This window comes from Symphalangus syndactylus, chromosome 19 (assembly GCF_028878055.3).
Source record: "Symphalangus syndactylus isolate Jambi chromosome 19, NHGRI_mSymSyn1-v2.1_pri, whole genome shotgun sequence".
Taxonomy (NCBI): domain Eukaryota; kingdom Metazoa; phylum Chordata; class Mammalia; order Primates; family Hylobatidae; genus Symphalangus; species Symphalangus syndactylus.
In genome coordinates, this window is record NC_072434.2 from 16,850,756 (window position 1) to 16,873,041 (window position 22,286).

General features: G+C 42.7%; 2 protein-coding genes across 10 annotated transcripts in view; one reads left to right on the forward strand and one right to left on the reverse strand.

Moving 5' to 3' along the window:
• The window catches only part of SRGAP2 (SLIT-ROBO Rho GTPase activating protein 2), a 253,770-nt gene extending 252,019 nt beyond the window's left edge, over nt 1-1,751 (reverse strand). For 3 of the 9 annotated variants that reach the window (XM_055234719.2, XM_063613645.1, XM_055234726.2), the window contains exon 1: nt 1,513-1,666. The gene's annotated coding sequence lies outside the window, so the exon portion shown is untranslated. Of the gene's footprint in view, nt 1-479; nt 1,112-1,512 lie in introns of those variants that run through there. The other 6 variants (XM_055234723.2, XM_055234725.2, XM_055234718.2 and 3 more) reach the window with 5 other exon arrangements.
• Nucleotides 1,103-18,961, forward strand: FAM72A (family with sequence similarity 72 member A). The gene is given in 5 exon segments (XM_055234732.2): nt 1,103-1,247; nt 1,250-1,319; nt 5,263-5,340; nt 9,349-9,473; nt 17,842-18,961. Coding segments are annotated over 5 exon segments (447 nt in total). The 5' UTR covers nt 1,103-1,168; the 3' UTR covers nt 17,937-18,961.
• Nucleotides 18,962-22,286: the final 3,325 nt, after the last annotated feature.

Consider the following 22,286-nt stretch of genomic DNA (forward strand, 5'->3'; position numbering starts at 1 on the left):
CACCTCGGCGGCCTCCTGAGCCCCGCCAGCGCTGGGCAGCGGCCAGCCCGAGGGCGCCCTCCCGACCCAGCCCCCGACGTGGCCCCAGACCCCCGGCCGGGGCACCTCCCTATACATCAAAGGGGATCTAAGCCGGGGAGGGACAAACCACCCGGGCACAACTTTTCTTCCCCTCCCGCCCCTCCTCCCAGTTGTTTTGTTTTTGGTTACTAGCTTCTCTTGGCAGCAAAATGTTGGTGGGGGGGTGGGGGGGGGCAAATCTGCAGGAAAAAGCCTGCTCGGCACGGGACACATCCAGGAAAACAATGTGGTCAGCGGAAGCAGGAAACGGGTTAGAGGATAGGGTCGGAGCCGGGAAAACCGGGGGGCGGCGAGTGGAAGGCAGCCGTCGCCTCCCCCAAGCTAGGGACGATAATGACTATAAATGCCACCCCCAATATTTTTTTGCCACCCAAGCCCAGAGATCCCAGATATCGCACCCAATCCCAGGCTGGGGATGGGAGGAGGTCGGTGAGGTCGCAGTCCTGACTCCTCGCACCAGGCGGTGCCCGAGAAGATCCTGCCCCGGACGAGGCCCAGGGGGCTGGAGGGACGCAAGCGGGAGCGCGGATCCCGGCGTCTAGCTCCCCCGCGTGCCGCAGCGGCGACCCTTCCTACTTGGTCGTTCCTTTTCCTCCGAGCGCCGGGAGGAGGAAGCTCCCGCTAGCGTCTCCCACTTCCCTCGGCTGGAGGAAGGGGCCACGCTGAGGGAGCAAGACAGGCAGCAGAGGCGGCGGGGTTCAGGCGGGCGGGAAGCGGGAAGCGAGAAGCGGGTGTGAGATGGGGTCCTGAGGCTGGAAGGGAGCCCGGGGACAACTGGAGTTGCACACGCTCGGAAGGCGGGAGGGGGCAAGGAGAAGGCTGCCTTAGAGGTGAGGGGAATTGGGGCATGATCATGGGCCGCGATGTTGCGTGAAGCGCAAGGATGTCAGGAACTGTGGGGACCGAGATGTGGTCTAGGAATGGGAGTGGGCGAAGAGAAGTCCATCGGGGCGGGCCGGGGGGGTGGGACTGGGGGAGAGCCCCGGAAGCTGCGCGGAACACCCATCCTCTTGGATCCTAGGCTGGGACCCGGGCTGTCCGCCAGGGCTGGGAGACACTGGAGGAGGCCGGCCGATGGTTACGCGCGATGCCAACGACGACTGCCCCACGGTGGACCGCGGCTGCCCGTTCGCGGAGGAACGGGAGAGGCGGCTGGGTGCGGGCTGCCCGCGGTCCGTGAGCCAGGACGGAGTCCCAGGCTGTACAGTGATGGGCGGAGAGACTCGCAGTCCTGAGAAGTATTATGGGCTGTACTGGGAGATTTGGAGAGGGTGGAGGGGGGGCGGTCTGAGGGATTCCGGGCGGCACCGCTAAGGCGATGCCGCGAGCAGCATCCGCGCCCTCTCCTTCCCGCCCCAGCCCGGGTTTGTTCAGTCAGGGCTCCAGCCCGGCGGCCGGGAGGAAGAAAAGGAAGAGGGAAGGAGCCTTTACCTGGCTCTGACGCGACGGGTCCCAGGCCCCCGGCTCCGCTTCCCACTCAGAGCTCTCCTCCCCTCTCTTCCCCGCCACCCGTTTCTACGCAGATCGGTGCCCCAGTCCCTGGAGGAGCCTCCGCCAACTCCGCAGGACCCCGCCGGGAAGTAGAGCCCACCCCTTTACCAATCACCGCCCGTTTTCTATCGACCGATGGGGCCCATAGCCAATAGGAAGAGCTGATCCCGAGAGGCCCGGAATGAGGGGGAGGAGCTGGCAAAACTTGGAGGTGTGACTAGCACTGCCGAGGCGTGGTCACAGATTAAGCTCCACCCCGGGTTGTTGAACCCCTAAGTAGAACTGATGGGCAGGATTAAGATGGAACCGACGACCAAACACAAACTCTTGAGCTAAGGCACGGCCAATTGGGCCGGGGTAGAGAGGAGGGGTGTTGCGGAGATTTTTAGCCAATAAAGAGTAGAGACCGGTGGAGACTGTAGACCCTCTTCCAATAAGAAGCGGGAAGGGCGTGCCGTGCCACTTCCACTAGGGCGAAGGCAGGGTTTGCCGAAACCTCCCGAAGCCGGCCAATGAGATCGGAGGCGGAGCCAAACTCAGCCAACCAGAAAGCCGAACTGATCTCAGCACCGTTACTGGGGCGGTGCCTACGGTCTTCAAGCCACTAAGCTCTCGTCAGGGGAGGCCCCGGAGCCTTCCAATGAGGGACTGGGGCGAACTCTAGTTCTTCCAATCGGTGCGCGGCGCTGGCAATTCAAACTGACACCGGGTTGGAGACGCAGGAAAAGCGGAAGAGGGAGCGAAAACCAACGTGTTCGGTGACAGACCCCAGCGCCGACTGAGCCCCTAAAGCGACTTCAGCCCTGCCCCACCAACACCACCGCGCGCCCGGGAACAGCCGCTCCGGGAAGAGACCTGAGGGGACTGCGGGGGGCACGAGGGACAGCTGAGGGAAGGGAAGACGCGAGAGACACAGCGCGAGCACGCTGAGGGCCGGGGGTTGCCAGGAGAGGGGCCCGCGGACCCGCAGAGCGGAGAAAGGTCCGGGAGAGAGGGGCTTGACGGAGGAGAATCCGGGATCGCCTGGCAGAAAAAGAGAAGGGAGTTTCTGAATCCTGGGAAGAGGAGGCGTGGGTAGGGACGCTTAGCCCGAGATCCGACAGCAGGGAACGGGACCGCTCCGGGGGAGGGGCTTAATGCTAGGGAAGGGATGTCTTAAAAGAGGAGAAGCTTTAAATTAGACTATCGGAGAAGGCTGCGGGAATTGCTATGAAGGGGCGGGAGCTGAAGAGTAGAGGACTCCTTTAGACAGCAGAAAGGGAAAGCTGTTGAGAAGTTCCCTTCAAACTCCACCTGCCTCTTCTCCAATTCAAACTCCACTCCCTTCTCCAAAAGTTAAAAGGAAAGCCAAGTTTGCCGCGCTCCCCTGTTCCTACTCAATAAATACTTCTACTCCGCCACCGGGAAAACAGGAAAAAAAAAAAACTAATTTCCTTCCCAATATTAGGACTTAGAAAAGCTCTAGGTCTCGCAATTTGAATTTTAGCCTAGGGGAATCAAAGTAGTAGGAGCATTACTCTTGTTTCCTTTTTCAAAATTCCACACCTCATCTTTCCTGCGACGCCATGTCTACCAACATTTGTAGTTTCAAGGACAGGTGCGTGTCCATCCTGTGTTGTAAATTCTGTAAACAAGTGCTCAGCTCTAGGGGAATGAAGGCTGTTTTGCTGGCTGATACTGAAATAGACCTTTTCTCTACAGACATCCCTCCTACCAAGTAAGTCGTGCTAGTGGCGGGCAACGGTAGCTTTTAACTAAATGGGAACACTTATGGCTTGGATCTGTGGGAGTCAACAAGGAGGTTATCATTTCGGTGTTCCAGCCACTCCCACCAGTTTGATGATCCTCTTGGAATATATCTAAGTGGGCAGACTGTCTGGACAAAGTCTGTAGTTTAGCCAAGGTGGTCAGTCCTGATGTAATGCTTCTAGTTCAATTACAGTCATGCGACCACACATCTCTTAAGTTTGATCCCTGGTTCAGTGCCCTGCCCAACCATCCTATTTCACTGAATCAAGTCCATGGCGTAGACTTTAGGTAAATTCAGGCAAAATTTTCTGTACTGTTGGAGAGGAGAGGTCATTTAAGTTTTTCATTTTTATCCGTGAAATTTTGAACCAAAAAAAACAAAATCCATTTTCTATCATTATTTGCAATTGGCATCCTAAATCAGATCGGTTGTTCATCAAATTCAGTTTTCTTTCCTCAAAACTCTTTCTCTGAAAGAGATGTAAATAGATTTTTATGGGATGAAAAATAGAGACTTAGCCTTAATCTTTATCTCCAATAAAGCCTATTTTGGACATTACACATTTGTTCCCATAATTGAACCCTTTTAAAATCTGTTTGTTTTCAGCCACTAACTGCTTTGAGTCCTTAAGAATTTGCTTCCTATTTGGTAAAATAGCCATTATGACTCAAATAAACCTTTTTCTAGCTCTAAATAGTACTTTCCCTTTCCATAGTCAACATATATATGCCCTACATGAATCTTCAAAATTTAGTTCTTTATTGAAATTTTATTATTAAAAGGAAAGTAATTATCCAAAATATCAGTGGACAGTTATTCTCTAAGCCTTTGGATATAGAGCCAGAGGAAGCAGGTTAATAACCACAATTCATTTTAAATGAATTTCATGATAATGATAGAAACTTTACAAGTTTTTTAATTTACCCAGGTAAAGCTGTGTACTCTTCCTTTCTTGAAATGTTTTCTGAATTGGTCTAAGTGTAATCATGCCTAACAGCAAAGCCAAAGGCTCTCATTTATTGCAGAGATAAATGGGTTATTTTAAAATCTTTATAATTTTTTTAAATTCTAAGTTAATATTTTACATTTGTGTGTGTGTACATCATATATGTATTTCAAAAAAGGAAAAACATTAGAAAATAAATCATAGAACCTACTGCTACAAAGTTCTGTGATTCATTGTCCACTGCTTTTTCTTTTTAGTAGCTCATACACAAACTTAAAATATTAACCCATTCATCTTTGCAATAGCTATGGTAAGTAAGAAGGCAGTCATAAGGAAGGCGGTGAATTGTTACAGGTTAGACCCAAGTCTAGAATACAATCAGGTTTTTCCTATTTTCTACTCTTCTTTGTAGGGGTTAAAATAGTAATGAATTAGGATGCTAAGATGTGTGTGAATCAATGAACACATAAAAATTTTTTTAATGGAAAATTTGTCAGATGTTTATGTTGAGCTCACAAATATGAACTGCCTCTTTAAAAATATACTATAGTTCTATGTTAGCTTTCAGCTCTTTGGATTGACAAAATTTGTGCTAAATCAAGCATAGAATTACTATCTGATCCAGTATTTCTGGGTACATATCCAAAAGAACTCAAAACTGGATCTTGGAAGAGATATTTGCACACCCATGTTCACTAACAGCATTATTCACAATAGCCAAGAGGTGGAAGCAATCCAAATGTCCATTGACTCTACAGATGAACAGATAAACAAAATGTGGTATAGGGCGCCTATAGTTCCACTTACTCAGGAAACTCTGGTAGGAGGGTCACTTGAACCCAGGAGATTCATTACACAGCAATGTGATTATATTTAACACATCTGCTCTGCACACATAAAACTTGTTATGTTGGTAAATTTTGTTAATTTTTTGCCACAATTAAATTTTTTGTAAAGTACATCTGACTGTCTTTTTATACCTTTCTCTCTCCAGCGCAGTGGACTTCACTGGAAGATGCTATTTCACCAAAATCTGCAAATGTAAACTGAAGGACATCGCATGTTTGAAATGGTAATTTGTGGCACTATTCTGGATAGCCCTGGGTTTGGAAGATGGATATTGACACCAAAGCATAGAGAAAGGTTCAGTGGGCTGCAACAAGGACTGGTATAAAGCATGCAATGAGCCATTGAAAAATAATTTATTACTTAGAGCTATTTTTTAAAAGGGTTTTGTGATGCTTCACATTAGTATATAATTTTACAATTTTCAAAGTGTATTCACAGTATCCGCTTCAATTTTCAGAACAAGGCAATGGAGGTTAGGGGGGAAAAACACTTGGATTTACAATAGTAAAAATCATGTTTGAGGTCTGACCCTACCCTTACTCTCTATGTGATCTTGAGTGAACTCCTTAAGCCTCTAAACTGCTGAACCTCTGTGTTCTTATTTAATTTCTAGGTTATTACTCTTTCTTTCTTTGTTTTTAGAGGGGTCTCAATACTGTTGCTCAGGCTGGAGTGCAGTGGCATGATCATAGCTCACTATAGCCTTGAACTCCAGGGCTCAAGTGATTCTCCTACCTCAGCCTCCTGAGTAGCTGGGACTACAGGCAGGCACCACCATGCCTGGCTAAGTTTTTTATTTTTTGTAGCAATAGGGTCTTGCTATGTTGCCCAGGCTGATCTCAAACTCCTGGCCTCAAGTGATCCTCCCCCCTCAGCTTCCCAAAAGGCTGGGATTACAGGTGTGAGCCACTGCATCCTACCTTAATTTCTTTCTTTCTTTTTTTTGTTTGAGAAGGAGTTTTTGCTCTTGTTGCCAAGGCTGGAGTGCAATGGCGTGATCTAAGCTCACCACAACCTCCATCTCCCAGGTTCAAGCGATTCTCCTGCCTCAGCCTCCTGAGTAGCTGGGATTACAGGCGTGCACCACCGTGCCCAGCTAATTTTTTTTTTTTTTTTTTTTTTTTTTTTTTTTTTGTATTTTTAGTAGAGACAGGATTTCTCCATGTTGGTCAGGCTGCTGTTGTGATCTGCCTGCCTCGGCCTGCCAAAGTGCCGGGATTAGTGAGCCACTGCACCTGGCCATTCTGTCTTATTAAGATAGAAATTTAATAATCTTCTGTGTTTACCTTATCAAGTTATTATAAAGATCAAATATGAATGTTAAAAGTCTCAATAAACTATAAATTACAACACAGCTGAGAGCTATTACTATAATCTTTTGAGAAGTAGACGTGTTATTATTTTCATTTTAGGAGGATAAAAGTTGAAATTTTCTCATTTAGATGGGGTTTGTATTTAGAAGGGGTTTGTATTATAAATAACAATCCTAATAATTTAAATTGGCAAACTCTTCTTATGTGCTATTTGATTTCATTCCTTTATTTAAGCTATACTTGTATTGAGGAGCTAGTATGTGGTAGTCTTTGTTACAAGGGTTACAAGGGCTGGAAATACAACAAAAACTAGATGAAGTCACTGGCCTTTGGACATTATTTTCTTTCTTTCTTTCTTTCTTTCTTTCTTTCTTTCTTTCTTTCTTTCTTTCTTTCTTTCTTTCTTTTTTTTTGAGACAGAATCTTGCTCTGTCACCCAGGCTAGAGTGCAGTGGCGTGATCTCAGCTCACTGCAACCTCCACCTCCCAGGTTCAAGCGATTCTCCTGCCTCAGCCTCCTGAGTAGCTGAGACTACAGGCACGCACTACCATGCCCAGCTAATTTTTTGTATTTTAGTAGAGACAGGGTTTCACCGTGTTGCCCAGGCTGGTCTCGAACTCCTGAGCTCAGGCAGTCCGCCCACCTTGGCCTCCCTAAGTGCTAGGATTACAGGCGTGAGCCACCGCACCGAGCCCACCTGGCTAATTTTTGTATTTTTAGTAGAGACAGGATTTCGCCATGTTAGCCAGGCTGGTCTCAAACTCCTGACCTCAAGTGATCACATGCCTTGGCCTCCCAAAGTGTGGGATTGTAGGTGTGAGCCACCGCACCTGGGCAACAACATTTTTTTGTTTTGTTTTGAGATGGAGTCTTGCTCTGTTGCCCAGGCTGGAGTGCAATGGCATGATCTTGGCTCACTGGAACCTCCGTCTTCTGGGTTCAAGTGATTCTCTCACCTCTGCCTCCCGAGTAGCTGGGACTACAGGCACGTGCCACCACGCCCAGTTAATTTTCGTATTTTTAGTAGAGGCGGGGTTTCGCCATGTTGGCCAGGCTGGTCTCGAACTCCTGACCTCAAGTGATCCACCCACCTCAGCCTCCCAAAGTGCTGGGACTACAGGCATGAGCCACCGCACCCGAACAACATTTTCAAAAGAAAACCAAAACAGGGAAGTTAATTTTAATCATATATTTTGTCTAACCCAATGTATCCAAAATATTATTTCAACATGTAACCAACATAAACTACTAATGTAATATTTTATATTCCATTTTTTGTTCTTACTCTTTGAAATCTGGTGTACATTTTACACTTAACAGCACATCTCAATTCAGGCCAGCCCCACTTCAAGTGTACAACAGCCATATGTGGCTAGTGGCTATTATTCTTGACAGCATAGATCTGGACCTTGGTATGGAGAGGTTTTTATTTTCATTTTTGGCTATTGAAGGGGTTTTAACCAGGGAGCAGAATGATCTGATGTAGCCCCACTAGAATGTTAGCTCCGTGAGAACAAGGGCTTTGTTTTGTTTACCGCCGTATTCCTAGCACCTAGAGCAGTGCCTGAAAGATAGTAGATACTCAATAAATGTTAGTTAAGTGATGCATCAATGGATGAATGAATGAATATAGGCGGTAATTAAAGTCATGGAATTTACTCTTTCAATATAGTCTTACAAATAACTGGCACTCCTAGTTCAAAAACAACTTTTGTTTTCATTTGTTTGCCTTTCAAGCAAGTTATAATTAGAAGACATATTTTAGGTGGAATGGTACCTTTTATAGTAATCTTTATTGGGTCTCATAAAAATGACTGACTCACAAATCTCACAGAGTAAGACTAAGCTTCAATAAGAATTTTTACAACTCAAGGTATAAACAGTTCATGTTGCTATTTTTTTTAAAGTACTAGCGAAAACGTTCCCTGTAGGTTCACTCTATTTAATATGTGACTAGCTAGTTAAAAAAAAAAATTGTGAAAGACTGAGGTACTTATAATCAGCTGGATAATTCTGAAAACTGTAAAAACTTTTGCAACTTTCTCTGGAGGCTGTAGATTGCTTTATTTCTGAATTCCTTCAAAAACACTGAGACTAAAATTAGAGCAGCCAGATTGTATTTGGTTTACAGGGACTCATGCTGTCTTCCTACCTCTCCATCTGTTGAAACAGTTTTTAGGTGCTGGCATGAAACTAGAACATGTAAGAACCCAACTTGCCACAGTCCTGGGATAGCAAAAACCTTTACCCACAGAAATGAGTTTATTTAATTTATTTTGTCTGTACAGCACATCAGTTTGGGTGGTTTATAAAACAAATCACAACATTATGGCATCTAGAAGCTAACTTCTGAAGGGAGAATGCATAAAATAATACTAGCAGGACAAGCGTGGTGGCTCACGCCTGTAATCCCAGCACTTTGGGAGGCCAAGGCAGGTGGATCGCCTGAGGTCAGGTGTTTGAGACCAGCCTGGCCAACATGGTAAAACCCCATCTCTACTAATAACACAAAAATTAGCTGGGCATGGTGGCACACACCTGTAATCCCAGCTATTCTGGAGGCTGAGGCAGGAGAATCACTTGAACCTGGGAGGCGGAAGTTGCAGTGAGCTGAGATTGGCGCCATTACACTCCAGCCTGGGTGACAGGAGCAAAACTCGGTCTCAATAATAATAATAATAATAATAATAATAATACTAGCAAAGAAATGTGAGAATATGTTACTATTATTCACTTAAAGACTGCTTTCCCACTTGATGGTAGAACTGCACCCCCATCCCATCCCAAAGATCTCAGCAATGAAAGTTGTTAGGAGGAAATGAGGTCTAAATTATATGGTCTATTTATATAAGCACATGAAAAGACTTATCTAGCCAGTTATTACACGGTATCTGGTAACATTTACTTTCTTTTCTAGTGGGAACATTGTAGGTTATCATGTGATTGTTCCATGTAGTTCCTGTCTTCTTTCCTGCAACAACGGACACTTCTGGATGTTTCACAGCCAGGCAGTTTATGATATTAACAGACTAGACTCCACAGGTAAGAAACAATTGACTTGGACATTCCTGTAACATTTCTCTATCAATACCTGAGTAAAATTCCCAACAGAGCATTTCAGGATTCCTTTTAGATCTTCTTAGCTGGATCAGCTAGAGTGAAACTTCAATTCTTTTTTCCCAGACATTCACTTATGAAAACTATTAGGCAAAATTCATTGTCATTTCTATGTTCACCCTTGTACTTAAGGCCTCAAACTTGGCTGAATTTCTTGGTCTTTTAAAATGAATATTATAATTGCTCTCAACTGCTGCCTTGATACATATTCTGACTCCAGAGAATTTTTGAAGATTTTAGATTTGATAGTCTAATGTGTGTGTGTGTGTGTGTGTGTGTGTGTATTTGTGTGTCTGTGTGTGTGTAAGAAAGGGAGAGGCCAGTCCTAGGGCAGTGGGAATTGAGAGGAGGAGGACTAAGTAACCTCTGTATTTGGTGATGCTTCAGAATAAAAACAGGCATTTCGACATCTATGTTAATACGTTATGACAGAATTTTAGTCAAGGGAAATATTTAACACCAAAGTATAGAGTATGTTGTACAGGCACAATTGGAGATATTGTGGGTTCAATTCCAGACCACCATAATAAAGCAAGCAAATATCACAATTAAAGCAAGTCACAGAATTTTTTGATTTCCCAGTGTATATAAAAGTTATGTTTACAATATATTTTAGTCTATTAAGTGTGCAATAGCAGGACATTTAAAAAACAATGTGCATACCTTAATCAAAAAATACTTATTCGGCTGAGAGCAGTGGCTCATGCCTGTAATCCCAGCACTTTGGCAGTCCAAGGCGGGAGGATGACTTGAGCCCAGGAGTTTGAGACCAGCCTGGGCAGCATGCTGAGACCTCATCTCTACAAAAAAATACAAAAATTATCCAGGCATTGTGGTGCATACTGTCGTCCCAGCTACCCAAGAGGCTGAGGTGGGAGGATCACTTGAATTTGGGAGGTAGAGGCTGCAGTGAGCTGTAATGATCATGCCACCGCATTTCAGCCTGGGCAACAATATGAGACCCTGTCTCAAAAAAGAAAAAAAATGCTTTATTGCTAAAAACTGCTAATGATCGTCTGAACCTTCAGCAAGTCATAATCTTTCTGCTGGTGGAGGGTCTTGCCTTGATGTTGATGACTACAAACTGATCAGGGTGGTGGTTGCTGGAGGTTAGGATGGCTGTGGCAATTTCTTAAAATAAGACAACAATGAGGTTTGCCATATGGATTGACCCTTCCTTTCACAAAAGATTTCTCTGTAGCATGTGATGCCATTTGATAGAATTTTACACATAGTAGAACCTCTTTCAAAATTGGAGTCAATCCTCTCAAATTCTACTACTTTACCAACTATGTTTATGTAATATTCTAAATCCTTTGTTTTCATTTCAACAATATTTACAGCATCTTCATCAAGAGTAGATTTCACCTCAAGAAACCATTTTCTTTGCTCTTTCTTAAAAAGCAACTCCTCATCCATTAAAGTTTCATCATGAGATTGCAGCAATGCAGTCACGTCTTCAGGCTCCATTTCTAAGTGAAGTTTTCTTGCTATTTCTACCACATCTGCAGTTACTTCCTCCACTGAAGTTTAAAAGCTCTCAAAGTTACCCATGAGGGTTGGAATCAACTTCTTTCAAACTCCTGTTAAGGTTGATATTTTGACTTCCTCCCATGAATCAGGAATGTGCTTTTCCAGGTTTTCAATGTACTTTGCCCACATCCATCAGAAGAATTACTATCTATGGCAGCTATAGCCTTATGAAATCTATCTCTTAAATAATAAGACTTGAAAGATTAAATTACTTCTTGATCCACGGGCTGCCAAATAGATGTTATGTTAAGGCATTAAAGCAACATTTATCTCCTTGTACAATGCCATCAGAGCTCCTGGGTGACTAGGTGCATTGTCAATGAACAATAATATTTTCAAAGGGATTTTTCTGAGCAGTAGGTCTTAACAATGGGCTTAAAATATTTAGTAAAACATGCTGTAAACAGATTTGCTGTCATCCAGGCTTTGCTGTTTCATTGACAGCACACAGACAAAGTATATTTAGCATAATTCCTAAGAACCCTAGAAATTTCAGAATGGTAAATGAGCATTGGATTCAACTTAAAGTCATCAGCTGCATTATCCTCTAACAAGAGATTCAGCCTGTACTTTGAAGCTTTGAAGCCAAGTATTACTTCTCCTCTCTAGCTATGAAAGTCCTAGATGGCATCTACTTCCAATAGAAGGCTGTTTTGTGTATATTAAAAATCTCTGCCGGACGCAGTGGTTCACGCCTATAATCCCAGGACTTTGGGAGGCCGAGGTGGATGGATCACCTGAGGTCAGGAGCTTAAGACCAGCCTGACCAATATAGTAGAACTCTGTCTCTACTAAAAATAAAAAATTAGCTGGGCATGGTGGTACATGCCCAGCTACTTGGGGGACTGAGGCAGAAGAATCATTTGAACCCAGGAGGCGGAGTTTGAAGTGAGCCGAGATCGCACCATTGCACCAAGAGTGAAACTCCATCTCAAAAAAAAAAGGTAGTAAGAGGCCAGGTGTGGTGGCTCATGCCTGTAATCCCAGCACTTTGGGAGGCCAAGGCGGGCAGATCACCTGATGTTGAGAGTTCGAGACCAGCCTGACCAACATGGAGAAACCCTGTCTCTACTAAAAATACAAAATTAGCTGGGCATGGTGGCGCATGCCTGTAATCCCAGCTACTTGGGAGGCTGAGGCAGGAGAATGGCTTGAACCTGGGAGGCAGCGGTTGCGGTGAGCCAAGATCACGCCATTGCACTCCAGCCTGGGCAACAAAAGTGAAACTCCGTCTCAAAAAAAAAAAACAAAAAGAAAAGAAAAATCTGTTGTTTAGTGTAGCCACCTTCATCAATGATCTTAGCTAGATCTTCTGGATAACATGCTGCAGCTTCTACATCAGCACTTTTTGCTTCACCTGCACTTGTATGTTGTAGAAATGGCTTCTTTACTTAAACTTTATAAACCAACCTCTGCTAGCTTCAAACTTTCTTCTACAGTTTCCTCAACTTTCTTGCTCTTCATAAAATTGCAGAGAGTTAAGACCTAGCTCTGGATTAGGTTTTCGCTTAAGAGAATATCATGGCTGGTTTAATCTTCTATCTAGGTCACTAAAACTTTCTCTGTATCATCAATAAGGCTGTTTCACTTTCTTATTCATGTTTTCACTGGAGTAGCACTTCTTATGTCCTTTAAGAACTTTTCTTTGCAGTCACAAGTTGGCTAACAATTGGGCATAAAAGGCCCAACTTTCAGCCTGTCTCAGCTTTCAGTATGTCTTCCTCACTATGCTTAATCATTTCTAGCTTTTGATTTAAAGTGAGAGACATGCCTCTCTCTTTCACTTGAACACTTAGAGGTCATTGTAGGGATATTAACTGGCCCAATTTCAATATTGTTGTATCTTAGGAAATAGAGAGGCCCCAGGAAAGAGAGAGAGAACAGCTGATCAGTGGAGGAGCAGTCAGAACACACAAAATATTTATCGATTAAGTTTGCAGTCTTAAGTGGGTGTGGTCTTAAGTGGGTGTGGTTCATAGCACCCTGAAACAATTATAACAGTAACATCAAAGATCACAGATCACCATAATAGATATAATAATAATGAAAAAGGTTGAAATATTGAGAGAATTATCAAAATGTAACAGACACAAGGTAAGCATATGCTGTTAGACTTACTCAATGCAGGATTGCCAAAACCTTCCCTTTATATAAAGCCCAATATCTATGGTGTGCAATAAACTAAAGCACAATTGAGGTATGCCTATACTAATTATTTTAGCAAGGCCAGGCATGGTGGCTCACACCTGTAATCCCACACTTTGGGAGGCCAAGACAGATGATCACTTGAGGTCAGGGGTTCGAGACCAGCCTGGCCAATATGATGAAACCCCCGCCTTGAGCCTGGGAGGTGGAGGTTGCAGTAAGCCGAGATGGCACCACTGCACTCCAGCCTGGGCAACACAGTAAGACCCTGTCTCAAAAAAAAACAAAAAAAAATTATTTTAGTAAGAAAGTATACTACCAATTCTTTAAAAAAAAAAATTTATTTTTCCTCGTGTTAAGGTGCTGAGGCACTGAAATACTAATTCTTTTTTTTTTTTTTGAGACAGAGTTTCACTCTTGTTTCCCAGGCTGATGTGCAATGGTGTCATCTTGGCTCACTGCAGCCTCTGCCTCCTGGATTCAAGCGATTCTCATGCCTCAGCCTCCCGAGTAGCTGGGATTACAGGCATACGCCCAGCTAATTTTTTTGTATTTTTAGTAGAGACAGGGTTTTACCATGTTGGTCAGGCTGGTCTTGAACACCTGACCTTAGGGGATCTGCCCGCCTCAGCCTCCCAAAGTGCTGGGATTACATGGGATTACAGATATGAGTCACCATGCCTGGCCTGAAGTACCTTTTTTTTTTGAGATGGAGTCATTCTGTCACCCAGGCTGGAGAGCAGTGGCATGATCTCGGCTCACCACAATCTCCACCTCCCGGGTTCAAGTGATTCTCCTGCCCCAGCCTTCTGAGTGGCTGGGATTATAGGTGCACACCACTACACCTGGCTAATTTTTGTATTTTTAGTAGGGACGGAGTTTTGCCACGTTGCCCAGGCTGGTCTCGACCTCCTGACCTCAGGTGATCCACCCACCTCAGCCTCCCAAAGTGCTGGGATTATAGGTGTGAGCCACTGCACTGGCCAAAGTACCAATTTTTAAAGGGGATTTATATAATACTTTTTATATTGCCTGAAGCCATTGAGTTTTAAGACACATGTTCTCAATGTCTAACATCTATTTACACAATAGATCAAGTTGATTATAAGGAACTTTTTTTTTTTGGAGACAGGGTCTTGCTCTGTCACCCAGGCTGGAGTGCAGTGGCACAATCTCGGCTCACTGCAGCCACGACCTCCCAGGCTCAAGCGATTCTCCCACCTCAGCCTTCTCAATAGGTAGGACCACAGGTGTGTGCCACCATCCCTGTCTAATTTTTTGTATTTTTCGTAGAGACTGGTTTTTGTCATTTTGCCCAGGCTGGTCTCGAACTCCTGTCCTCAAGTGATCTGTCCACCTTGGCCTCCAAAGGGCTGGGATTACAGGCCTGAGACACCTCACCAGCTGACTTTAAGGAACTTGACAATCTAAGTTGACACTAGCATTCTTAGGTTCCTAAATGCATGTTTTAGTCTTCTTTAGAACTTAAATGTATTTTTTAAATACATGATTTGCCTTCACAGACCAAAAGATCACGAATTGCAAGCTAGGTTGTCAAGGGTCTTTAAATCCTCCAATTATGCTTAGATTTTTATAGATTTGATTTTTTTATCATCTGGGATTCAACTGTGGCTCTCAATCTATCATTTATGGGGTCTTAATTTAAAACTTTGGTATGTTAAGAAGGCCATTTTCATGTAAGGACTTATCTGAACTCCCCTAAGTGGGATACAGTCTCCTAATTTAAGCCTCCAGTTTTATATTTGTGTTGCCCATGGGACCCATTAAAGGAAGTTTCTGCTTTGATAGTATTTTTCCTGCTTTACAGAATTCAAAACACAGGGTGGAGATTTTTCAAGTTTGATTTACTTTTTAATATTGGTCAATTTTTCAAAGATAAAAGCCCCACGTTCTTCCATTTGCACTGAATCTAATCCATAAGAAACAGATGTATCACAGGATTTCCTTCCTCCCTTCTTAACAGAGAAAGGAAGGTGCTGCTTCTGTCAGATCCAATCTCTTAGTTTATTTTTCCTCCTTTGAACCAATTGTGCTGAGCTGCTTCATGTCTCTGAGTACTGACTCCAAGAATATCAAGCTTCTGCTTTGTAACCCTAATATTGTGATTTCAAGCAAGATTTTCTAGATGCTTGGTATCAAAGCAAGTTTCTAATGGCGTCACAACTGTCCTTGAATCACCTGAACCAGCAGTGTCAAAGGAATGCATAGACAAGCTTTATAAATTCTAGAATGTTTAAACTGAAAAGGACTCCTGGAGGTCTGTTTTCTAGGCTAGTCTTCATTCAGAGACTTGATTTCCCAGAACTTTCTGGAGGAGCCTTGGGAAACCTCAGCTCAAATTTCCTGAAATTGGCAAATGCCCTCAGAGGCAAAATGGCTTCAGCCCTCCATTTACATTTATGGGTTCTAATTTTCACTTTGATTTTTGCCTCGCAATTCCTTACAGCTCTTCCTGTCAGCTCTTCCGTGACATTTACCAGGAGCAGAACACCATTCATTCTTAGGGTGGGGGTGGGATAGCGTTTTCTATTATAAACAATTCAAACACAAAAAGATTATAGAAGATAATAAGATACACATCTGTATCCCCACCAGCATCAAACACATGCTAACTTCTTGCCAGATTAGATTCCAGTATCTCCCTCAGTCAAGGTAAACAGTTGATTATTTCTACTGTTTCAACAATGTCACACTACACATCCCTGTGCATGTCTCCTTGAACCACCTATGCAAGATGGGCAGCTGAGGAAGGGATGAACAATGGGCTGTATTTGCAACATTTTTAAAAATTCACAAAATGGAATACTCTCCAGAAGTAAAAATAAATGAGCAAAATCTACACAAGTCAACATAGATTAACCTCAAAAACATAATGAGTGAAAAAAAAAATTAGAAAACAACATGTAGTGTAATAACATTATATACAAAATTTAAATACACAAAACAGTAATATATATTGTTTATGTTGCATGCATTTGTAGTAAAACCATGCATGGTGTACTAGCAGTGGTGAACACTGGATTCAAATCAAATCTCCAAATCCTGGCTCATTCCATTCTACCATGTGGCTGCTATCTCACTGTGTATGGAGTGGATATCCTGAATTGCTGGGTCCTCTTTGTGTCCACACTGATAACTGGACAGCTTAAGATTTGTTTTTCTGGCCAAGCGTGGTGGCTCACATCTGTAATCCCAGCACTTTGGGAGGCCGAGGCGGGGGGGATCACCTGAGGTCAGGAGTTCAAGACCACCCTGACCAACATGGTGAAACCCCATCTCTACTAAAAATACAAAAATTACCTGGGCATGGTGGCATTCGCCTGTAGTCCCAGCTACTCGGGAGGCTGAGGCACAAGAATCACTTGAACCTGGGAGGCAGAGGTTGCAGTGAGCCAAGATTACACCACTCGACTCCAGCCTGGGCAATAGAGTGAGACTCTGACTCAAAAAAATAAAAAAGATTTGCTTTTCTTGTGAAGTTAATTGGCTATCCTAGAGGTCAGTTATTTTCTATTTAGTGCTTTTAACTTATAATGTAAAATATACCCAGAGTAATAAACTTGTCATTATCCTCTACTGTATGTTTAGTCATTTACTGTATACCCATGCTGCATTCTTCAATATGAAATCTGACTATTCTTTCTCAGTGAAGCTTTTAATTATTCTTTTGTTTATTATAGTGACTGCTGCAACCTGGCCCTAAAGTTTAGTTTAAAGCTCTGCCTGTGGACTGAAACCCACTGGTATCAAGGATTGCAGTTCATACTGTAACTGGCTCCGAACTCTTGCTTTTTTTCTGAATCAGAAAAATGGCACCAGCTACTTCTCTGCTTATTGAAGGGATGAGGAGACTTATTCAGGACTTCTCCCTGAACCCTCAAAAGAGGCACTTAATCTAAAAGCATCTTGTGAGATCTCCATTCTTAAACATCATTAAAATAGATCAGAAAATTATCAGTGTACAGTGATTATGTTATAATGCAGCTGGAGGCAGGGTTTGAGTAAATGGACTCCTGAGAGCCCTTTGAGCTGTAAAATTCTAGAATTCAAGCCCTTGCTTAAAAGGATTTAAAGAATGTTTATGTCCTACCCCTTAAAAAAAGTGTTTGCCAGGCATGGTGGCTCATGCCTGTAATCCCAACAGTTTGGGAGGTCAAGGAGAGAGGATTGCTTGAGCCCAGGAGTTTGAGACTAGCCTGGGCAACATAGTGGGAACCTGTATCTACAAAATAAAATTAGCCATGTGTGGTAGTACACGCCTGTAGTCCCAGTGACTTGGGAGGCTGAGGTAGGAGGATCACTTGAGCCCTGGAGGTTCAGGCTGCAGTGAGCTGTGATTGTGAACCATGATCCTGCCAGGCACTCCAGCTTGGGCAACAGAGAGAGAATTTATCTCAAAATAAATAAATAAAGTTTATGTCCTAGATGGATAATATTAGAGAATTTTATTTGTAGTACATTATTTAATAGCTACTCTTTTTACTGCTAACACTATGGTTTATATAAGAATATTAACATATGAAGTTTCATAATTCGTGTTCTGAGTTATAACAGTAGTGAGCATTAAAGAATTTTTATGACTTTTTATTTTCAGGTGTAAACGTCCTACTTTGGGGCAACTTGCCAGAGATAGAAGAGAGTACAGATGAAGATGTGTTAAATATCTCAGCAGAGGAGTGTATTAGATAAATGGAATTATGATATATATGATATACAAACTTTTTTCTATTTAAAAATATATTAACGGATCAACTTTGTTAGTTTGCCAGTGATCTTTTTTGGAAAACAAAAATGGGGCATCTGTTGATTTATTTATTTTCCGTCTCTAATTAATTACCTCAGTTTGATTGAAGCCAGTGGAGTTGTGCTTTTCCTCTACTTCTACTTCCTCTCCCCCACCTTCTTCTGCCCAGTGTAGGTGTATTCTTAAATTCAGACAGGAGAAGATTCTTTCACATATCGCTCAGTTACCTCCCAATCTGGGGGAGTTTTTCTTACAACTTGATACCAGATACCATTAATTTTACATTCCTGAATAAAGGCCTAGTACCCACGCATATTTCCACCATGCATATATCAAGCTCAACCGAGTTTTAATAGGGGATTAAAAAAACAAGCTGTTAGGTTTCCATGGGCACTGGTTCTCATAGGTTCTATTGGTGATAACTGCTTTAATATGGAGCAAGAGTTTGTGAATCAGGAAATAGAATAAATTAAAATTTAAAATATATGGAGGAATCCTCTTGATTGCTCAGTATGATGTTAGATAAATGAGTTTGTCAGAAAATATCAGTATACACTGTTTACCAATGTTATTTATTTACATTCTTCTAAAGCCATTACGGATATTGTATTATGAGAGCTAAACCTAAATAAGTTATCCTGTTCCCTAGGACTTTCTCTGTAAATAGCGAATTTTAGACGAGTAGTCTGTCCTAAATCTTAAATAGAAAAAAAACTAAAGAAGCGATTGCTTAAGCCATTGTACATTATAAAGAGCTGTTTTGTTTTGTTTTGCTTTGCTTTGCTTTGTTTTGTTTTTTTAAAGCTGCGCTCAGAGCCACAAAGGAATAGGAAAGTAGGATAGTGTTGGATTCTGGTTTTATGTAAAGCTAAAATAAATGTATCTCTTTAATATCTCAGTTGTAGGGATTTTGTCAATACCAAAGCAGACTGAGTTGTGGTTTTGTAAATAAAGTTTTTTCTAAAAATGACCATTCTTCCTTTAATCTTTTGTTATACTCACATATCATATGTAAAAATATAAATAAATAGTACTTAAAGTATAGAATATAAGGCTAATGTTTATTGAATACTTACCATATGCCAGACACTGTCCTAAGTGCTTTAGACATTTAACTCCTCACAACAAACCTATGAGGTAGGTACCATTATTATTCCTTTTTTTTTTTAACTGGTAAATCAGGTGAGACAGAGAGAAGTTAAGTAATTTGTTTAAGGTAGCATAACCGGTTAGAGGTGCTCAGACAGAAGACTGACTCCAAAAGCTCCTGCTCATATCATTTATTTATGGTCTTACTTAGCCAGGATACCTGCTGGGTAACTAACTACATTGTTATGTGCCCTAGATGAGGGCAGAAGTGACTGATTTGAAGGTTGAATAAACTCATGCAGGGTCTTAGGGTATAAGTGACCTGAGGGCACTGAAAGAATCATTTGCCACAAACCAAGATAAAGGGTGCTTCAGGAAATGCTGTTACTCCCACCTGGAAAACTTTTCCAAAAATCTTTCACACCAACCATTAACACTGACAGAAGGCCATCAAAAGAACCAACAGAAGGCCATCAAAAGAACCAACGGAATGAGCGTGGAATAATTTGTTTCCCAATTTGGTTTTTTGGGTATGTGTGTGTGTGTGTGTGTTTTAACCTCAAGTTCTTAGGTGAGCATAATCTATAAGAGAAAAATATATATATACTTCTTTGGTTAACTTGCTCAACTAGAGAAGAAAAGTCTAATACTAGACTAGGAAATGTGGCAAGTTTAAAATTCAATAGAGTTCATCTGGTTTCCGTTCAGCTCATGCCTTCAAAGGCTCTGGTTGACCTAGGGTCTCTTTGAAGAGCAAAAGCAAGATAGAGGTGCACTGATTGAAGCAAGCCCCAAATGTGATTCTACTCCAGCTGCGGAATATTTCAAATTACTCAACTACCTTTGGTTAACTGGATTATGGGAAAGCCAGTTCTAAACAGAAAGCTGATTAATAAAATTTTATCTAAAGAAATATATTCATGACACTAGTGTGGTTCAAGGGTTTTTTGTTGTTGTTGTTGTTTTCTTTAGAGACAGGGTCTCGCTTTGTTGCCCAGGCTGGAGTGCAGTGGTGTGATCATAGCTCACTACAGCCTTGAAGTCCTGGACTCAAGCGATCCTCCTGCCTTAGCCTCCCCTGTAGCTAGGACCACAGGCATGCACCACACCTGGCTAAATGACACTGGTTTGTGCGGTTTTTTTGTTTGTTTGTTTTGTTTTTGTTTTTAAGAGAGGGTCTGGCTCTGTTACCCAGACTGGAGTGCAGTGATGTGATCTCAGCTCACTGCAACTTCCGCCTCCAGGGTTCAAGTGATTCTCATGCCTCAGCACCCCCGAGTAGCTGGGACTACAGGCATGCACCACCATGCCTGGCTAATTTTTGTAGTTTTAGTAGAAGGAGTTTTGCCATGTTGGCCAGCCTGGTCTTGAACTCTTGGCCTTAAGTGATCCACCCGCCTCAGCCTCCCAAAGTATTGGGATTACACGCATGAGTGTGAATCCAACACTGTTTTTGGGATTTTTTTTTTTTTTTTTTTTTTTTTTTTTAGGCACAGTTTCACACTCGTTGCCCAGGCTGGAGCGCAATGGCATGATCTCGGCTCACTGCAACCTCCGCCTCCCAGGTTCAAGCGATTCTCCAGCCTCAGCCTCCCAAGTAGCTGGGATTACAGGCATGCACCATCATGCCCAGCTCATTTTGTATTTTTAGTACAGATGGAGTTTCTCCATGTTGGTTAGGCTGGTCTCGAACTCCTAATCTCAGGTGATCCTCCCGCATTGGCCTCCCAAAGTGCTGGGATTACAGGCACGAGCCACCGTGCCCGGCCTTTCAACACTGTTTTTAAATAAAAGCAAATTACATTCACTCTGGTAAGACAAAAGCAAAATCACATATGTGGATTTAGGATACACCTTCTACTCCTAGTATAATTCCTAGGCCTAGAAGATCCATCTATTCTTTGGTCCTCTTTTAATATTTGATTCAATTCAACATACCTGTATTATTCTCCAAGAGTGTGGCAAGAATTGTACAATGACATGCTCACACTTGCCTTCAGGGAGTACACAGTAAGTTGAGGAAAGGATAGAACTCTATGAGTCCATCTATTTCATTGGGTTAAGTGATTTAACAAAGGCATGCTTAAAGTGCTATGACTCCAGAGATGAAAGAGCAATCATTCTGAGTAGCAGGAGAGAGTGGGAGTTGAGCAAGAGAGTGTAGGAATTGAGAAAGCTACTAAGAAGAAATGATACTTGAGGCAGGCTTTGAAGCAGTTAGGAGTTGCCAGCTGGGATGAGAGTTTTGAGCAGAGGGAATAGTGTAAACAAATTGATGGGAATTTAAAAGTATCTTGCTTATTTGGGAAGTTCTAAGTTGTCCCCCATACCTTCCAAGACATGTAGTAAGAATTAATTCAGCCAGGCATGGTGACCCACGCCTATAATACCAGCACTTTGGGAGGCTGAGGAGGAAGGATTGCTTGAGGCCAGGAGTTTGAGACCAGCCTGGGCAAGATAGTGGGAACACATCTCTACCAAAAAATACAAAAATAAGCCCAGGGTAATGGCACAGGCTTGTAGTCCCAGGTACTTGGGAGGTTGGGGTGGGAGGATCACTTGAACCCAGGAGGCTGAGGCTGCAGTGAGCCATGATTGGACCACTCCACTCCAGCCTGGGTGACAGAGTGAGACCCTGTCTCAAAAGTTAAAAAATAAATAAATAATTTTTTTTTAAAAAAAGAATTAATTACAAGGTGAAGTTAACAAGGAAAGTTATATGTTATGAAGAATATTCTATATGATTGTAAGTTTAGACTTGGTCCAGTAGCAATGTGGAGTTATTGAAGTTTTTAAGCAGGAGAATAAAATGATCAGATTGAGGATGATGGCTCTGATGGTAAAGTATAATCAAGTTTAGCTTTCCTAATGTCCTTTCTTTGATGCACTTAACAACTTGACCATGGAAATTAAACTTACTGCCTTTACCCTAAGAACCCACGTAGTTCTTTAAGTTCTCGGAATTTCTTGGGTTTCATGGAGCCTCTAGTCTGCAGTAGGGCATTGCCTTTTTTTTCCCCCTTTTCCATTTTGTCATTCCTGCAGTTCAAGGAAGGGGCAGTGAGTCATCAGCTCACCCGCCATGACATTTTTGCTACTTTATCTTTCTCCTTAAGCTAGTTTCTCAACCTCAAACTTAGCCTCTGAGGAGGCATCTTGGGTGCAGCCTAATCTTAAAGACATACATTTTAAATAATCAATGGCTC